This window comes from Frankliniella occidentalis, unplaced genomic scaffold (genome assembly GCF_000697945.3).
Source record: "Frankliniella occidentalis isolate FOCC.00 unplaced genomic scaffold, Focc_3.1 Scaffold121, whole genome shotgun sequence".
Taxonomy (NCBI): domain Eukaryota; kingdom Metazoa; phylum Arthropoda; class Insecta; order Thysanoptera; family Thripidae; genus Frankliniella; species Frankliniella occidentalis.
Window position 1 is genome coordinate 58,348 of NW_026267249.1, and position 5,532 is coordinate 63,879.

Sequence of the window (5,532 nt, forward strand, 5' to 3'; positions counted from 1 at the left end):
AAACATATTTGGACATGCAACTCTTGTCGCAATCGCAAGTTGGACCTCTGATCTATCGTTTTAGTTCAAGGTTTGAATAGTTTATATTTCATATTTAAAAAAGTGAGGGACACGATTTTTAGCCTTTTTACTCCGTTTTTTGAGAAACATATGTGAATTTCTGGACTATAAAGTTTGAATTGTCGCCATAATGCATTTAGATTTTGTTTCTAGATCAACAACGAATGTTTAGAGACCGTTCCGAAGTACCTAGCTAGAAAAACTGAATTTTGAGAGCAAAAAGACACGAATTTCCCGTTTTCAGGAGAATGACCCTACTACTGTTTTTGTGGAAGTTGTGAGAAGATATACCTAAAACCGCGGCAGGGGTCATTTTGACCCTTTTCGATTTTCAGTCTATAATTTCTATATTTATTTTTTTTTCGCGTCGGGTTGAAAATTTTTGACATCGTTAATGATGTCAAATATATCGACACCCAATCCTGAAGCTGAACGACTATTTTTGTGGAAGTTATGAAACAGATATACCTAAGACAGCGTCAGGGGTCAAAATGTCCCCTGCCGCGTTTCGCGTCGAAAATGCTGTTTTAACCAGATAAATAAGACCACAAAGCATACAGAATAAGTATCGCAAAAATCATTTAACGTACACATACTTGTTTCCAAGACCATTTACAGTGATAATTACTCCGAAAATTTCACATTTACGCGCAAAATGCGGCAGGGGTCAAAATGACCCCTTCCGCGGTTCTAGGTATACGAAAATGTCAGAGGTTCTAGTGTTAAATTGCCGAGTCTTACAACAAAGGTTATGCTAGGGGCGCAAACTTTTCTTACTGAAACACTTGCTGGGGTTAATTTTTGTGTGGTCTCCCAATGTGTCATTTCATGAGAATGTTCAGTCAAGTTTCTGCTCTTAGTTTCAACAAAACTGAATGTCATTAAATTCAAGACAACAAATATGTAGCTACTAATCATGAGTATTGTCTAGCATGTGAACTGAACACTTAAAGATGAAAAGTTGCACACTTGTTTTACCAGTTTCTTACCCATCAAAATGCAACAGCCTCAGTGACACGATGGATGCCTTTTCATAGGTGGGCGTTGGTTTTCTCTGTCCTGATCACCTTGACTGCGCTGCTTCACGCCATTGCTCTGCAGCTGGAACTAGCTGCTTCTAAGCGTGAGGTGATAGATCTCATCAAGTATCACCAGCGGGTCAAAGACTTGTCTCGGCGCTTCGAGACGATTTACGCAACTCATCTGATGTACCTGCTTGCCAGCAGCTTTTTGGTGCCTATAACATTGACCATCAAGGTACAGTAACAAATAGTAGCGAAGGTAGCGAATAGTACCGAGACTGTGAGACTTAACTGAACACAACAGTTGCAATTTCCTACTGGCATTGGAAAAATCAAAAGTGCCCCAAGAACAACTTTAAAATTTTTAAAGTATTCTCACCTATCCACCCACTGTGAAAAATAGTCGATAGGTTGACACAAAAATTTTCCTTGACGCAAGTTGTAAAATTACCATTTGTAATCGTAAAAATACATGCAGTACGTATCGACTTCGAATCAATTGGCGAGTAAAAAATGTGCTCGTGCTCTCGTACATGTACAACTTAACTTATGATTCGAGTTTACAGAAATTTTGTAAATTTACGACGATATTTTTTATGCACTGTCTCAATACATTCTCGCCCTCTCAGGAGTCGCGTCGTTCGGTTCGGCTGTTCTCTGCTGGCACGGCTCTGAGATAGACTGGGCCCCCATTTTTAAAAAAAATTGGAACGGCGTGAAATTTGAAAGAGCATTAAAAATGACGAATTTTGGTGCAAACGCGAACGTCGTGCGATGTCGGGAAGTGATCGCACCTTGCGGTCAAAGATTTCGGCCCGATTGGGGGTCCAAATGTGTGGCGGCGCTCGGGCGGCGCTCGGGAGGCGACGCGTTGAGCTAGCTGAGCGATATTTACCATTAGTGTTCTCTAGGATGTGCTCTTTCCAACGGTGTGTCACCGAACTTCGGGCGACATGTCGTTCGCCCTACAGATCGACGGACGTTAGCGCGTATCTAAAAGAAGGTCGACGTCTGCGATTTCAAAGGTTGCACTCTCTAAAAGTCACATTGGCCTTGTAGCGACCCTGTGCAAAATCTGGGCGCTACCAGACAGCGCTTTCCCGGCCCGGATCACATTTGAAGTTGGGTACTCGAAACGGCCGCGAGAGAGGCCACCACGCTGATCCCCAGCTGCACGCGACTGGCGTGCTTTAGGAACGACGGGGCAAGGGTCAGGTGAGACCCTATGAACCCTACTTCTCACTAGCCAAGGCGAATCCAGTGTCTGAGCATGAACCGCGTCCTCTGCAGGGGCGTAAGTATCGTGACAGCCTAAGTAGTAATGCTGTCCCCTCCCAGGTCAGGTCCCCTGGTCCCTCCCCCTCCCCCAATAAATGGGCTCTTAATTACCCTCCCCCTCCGGTCAACCCTTCTATCTCTCCCCTCCGGTCAACCTCCCCTCTATCTCTCCCCTCCGGTCACCTTCCCCCCTACGATCAACCCCAGGTCAACGCGACCCTCCCTCTTCCTTCCCCCGTTCTGCATCGGCACTTGGCCGTGTGGGCTGCATTAGGGGAAGGCAACGGAAAGGGAGAAAGGAAAAAAGGTAGAGGAAAGGGTAAAAAAAGAGTGCCCCCGCGCCAGCGGAGAAGAGCTGAACCACATGGCACGAGGCTCTGAGAGGGGGCACGGGGCACGTATAATTAAATCAAACTGATTCACTAATCATTGTAAGAGAGCGACAAAATTAGGGCAACTGATCTCGCTCTCTCTCTCAGGGGTGAGATTGATCGATCACTCCCTACCCCTTGTTAACATCAGAAAAGAACGATTTTCTGGCATCATTACCTTAAAATGGACGGATTTTCTGATCATCATCATTATGTTCATGGTGGTTTTGAGTCGTGCTGAATACAAATTTACCTCGACGCTGCTTTGGGTCAAGTTGTTAAGGGGGCAGACCTGTGCATCGACTTAGGATGGAAGTACTTAAAAAAACACACATAGCTGAAATACAAAAAAACAAACAAAATAACACGTAACCCGCTAGGGACATCCTTTAAGAGTAACTGGCAATTTTTTTGACAGTCACACACCCCACCGTTGCGCTACAATCGTGCACACCGAAAATGTCCTCTTACACCTCTTACGTCTCTGTGTTTATCTCATCTAATATACCCTTTGTTTCCTTTCAAGGGCATTACGAGTAAATTCGAGCCAATAATCCTTACTGCAGGATCTTTGCTATGTGGGGTGTTCTTGCCACTCTGCTATAGGAGCCAGGAACTCATCGACGCTAGTTGGTGCTTTCGCGAAGCTTCTTACCACTGCGTTCTCAAAGTGAGGTGACCAATAACTAAGCAATCCGGTAAAACTTAAAACGAGAAGAATGAGGGGAACAATCAAAACGGAAATCACTATGCTGTAGCATTAGTGACTTCTGTTTTCTTGTTCCCTCTGGGCTGTGTGTCTGTCCGCACTATAACTCGAAAACGGATTGAGCTAGCGACCTGAGATTTTCAGGGTCGTTTTGTACTATAGAAAGACAGGTCGAGTTCGCAGATGAGCATTCTAGCTCAAAAACTGGTAATTGTCTACTTCAGTGACTCCTCGCCCTGGAGTCACTCAAGTATACCATCGGAAAGGTATTTTTCAGTAGAATCCTGAACAGTATTTATATATTGGCGCTCAAATCTGGTTTTCCTCAAAATTAAATAAATATGCGTCGCCGCTAACCTTCAGGTGCACTTTGAAGACGGCAGAATAACTTACGTTTTCGGCTAGTCCTGACGTTGATCGCTCCGGCTGGGGTTTTTAAATCATTGCTCCTGCATCAAAGACTACGCCTGATTCATAATATCAGGCTTTCTTCCTCGACCGTTGCCTAGATCACAGTTTTCACACTTCTCCAAAAATGCCTTCTGCTTGGGTGGAGAGCGGGCCTCACTGGGCTAGCCAGTGGGCTCGTGGAGGCATGTCTCCTCGCGATTCTCCCTGGGGGGGGTGGGCAGGGGCTGACCAGAGTACTTAATGCATGGCAGTGCACTGTTCCCGCTTCTGCTAGACTCCAAACGCGTAGGCCCTGGAGGGCCCGTTAGGCATGCGCCCCATTTCTGCTTATTGCTTTGCTCGCTTTGCTGTATCATGCCTTTTGCTCGCTCATTATGCTCGGTGGGGGGGGACTTGTTTTCAGGTACACACGATTTTGTTGCAGCATGTTTATTCCCTCACAGCCCTAACTCGGCGGCCACCGCCAGGTCTGCGGCCAGGTCCGCCTCCTGACCTAAGAACTCCAGGCATTCGGCCTGCGCGGCTTCCGTCGCCCAGGTGTCTTCCTTCGCCACCCAGTAGGCCTCGACCTGGGCGGCGGTGTTGGCCTTCTCCAGCTCTTCTTGCGCGCGGTACTCCAGGTGGGCCTTCCACTCGGCGTGCGACGCGCGGCGGCAGGCCTGGCATATAGGATCCCTGGGTTCTCGAAGCACGCACAGTCCCAGGGCAGGAGGCACGGCGGCCCGCAAGGGGACAAGGGCTCGTTACGGGGAGGCGCTGTAAAGGACATTGGTTAGTGGCGGTTTCCTTGCATATTGCTAATGTTCAGGGCATTGAGTTACTTACAGGACGACGGTGAGGATGAGGAGACAGACATGGCCAAGCCTGGCCTCCCTGGCTGGGTTGGGGTGCAGAGGAACGAGCTCATTGCGCCCACCCCGCTGTCATCCTGGGGCTGGCGCGTGCGCCCCGGGCTGGGGGTGCTCCAGACCTCGGACGGCCCGGAGCTGCTGCGGCCGGAGGTTGCTGGCGAGGCGGCTGCAGTGGTGAGGCTGCCCCCCTCGGACGACTGGCTGGGGCTACCGATGCAGCCTTGGTCCGGGCTGGAGCCCGGGGAGGGCGGGCACGGGAGGGGGCTGGGCGCCACAGCAACGCTGTCCCACGGCGCATCGGCGTCGACCACCCAATCGGCATAGTCGCGGTCGTACACGGCCAAGGGCACGTAGTCCGGATCCTCCCAGAGGTGGAAGCTGGGCCCTGTATGTCAACAATGGATGAGCACGATGGTCGGGAGCAACAGCGCGAGCGGGACAGGCAACTTACCGATCCAGACCACGGCCTGGCCGGTGGACACTCGGTGCCACAAGGTAGCGGACATGGTGGTGCAGCGGCGGTACAGGTGGAGCTTGACGCCGGCGCGGTGGGATGCACGGAATGGACCGAGCCGATCTGTGCGCCGCCTCTTATGCTGCTGGCCGGCGGCCCCCGCCGCCCCCCCTCCCCTCCCCGTGCCTGACGGGAGCGTCGGCTGCTGTTGTGTTGACTGGGCAATGACAACACGGGTTTGGACTGCACCGGACTTTATTGAGATTGCTAATATTGATACGTTACATTCTTAGCCCTCGGCGGGGGGGGCTCCCCTCCCCGTCACTGCCGATGCTTGCGCTTCTTACACGCCCTGTTGTTCGCAGGCTGGTGCGGG

General features: G+C 50.1%; 1 protein-coding gene across 1 annotated transcript in view; it reads right to left on the reverse strand.

Moving 5' to 3' along the window:
- Positions 1–4,280: 4,280 nt before the first annotated feature.
- The window catches only part of LOC127750013 (uncharacterized), a 5,998-nt gene continuing 4,746 nt past the window's right edge, over positions 4,281–5,532 (reverse strand). The window contains exon 3 of the mRNA XM_052270396.1: positions 4,281–4,607. Coding sequence (XP_052126356.1) covers positions 4,345–4,607 — 263 coding nt within the window. The 3' untranslated portion in view covers positions 4,281–4,344. The remainder of the gene's footprint in view (positions 4,608–5,532) is intronic.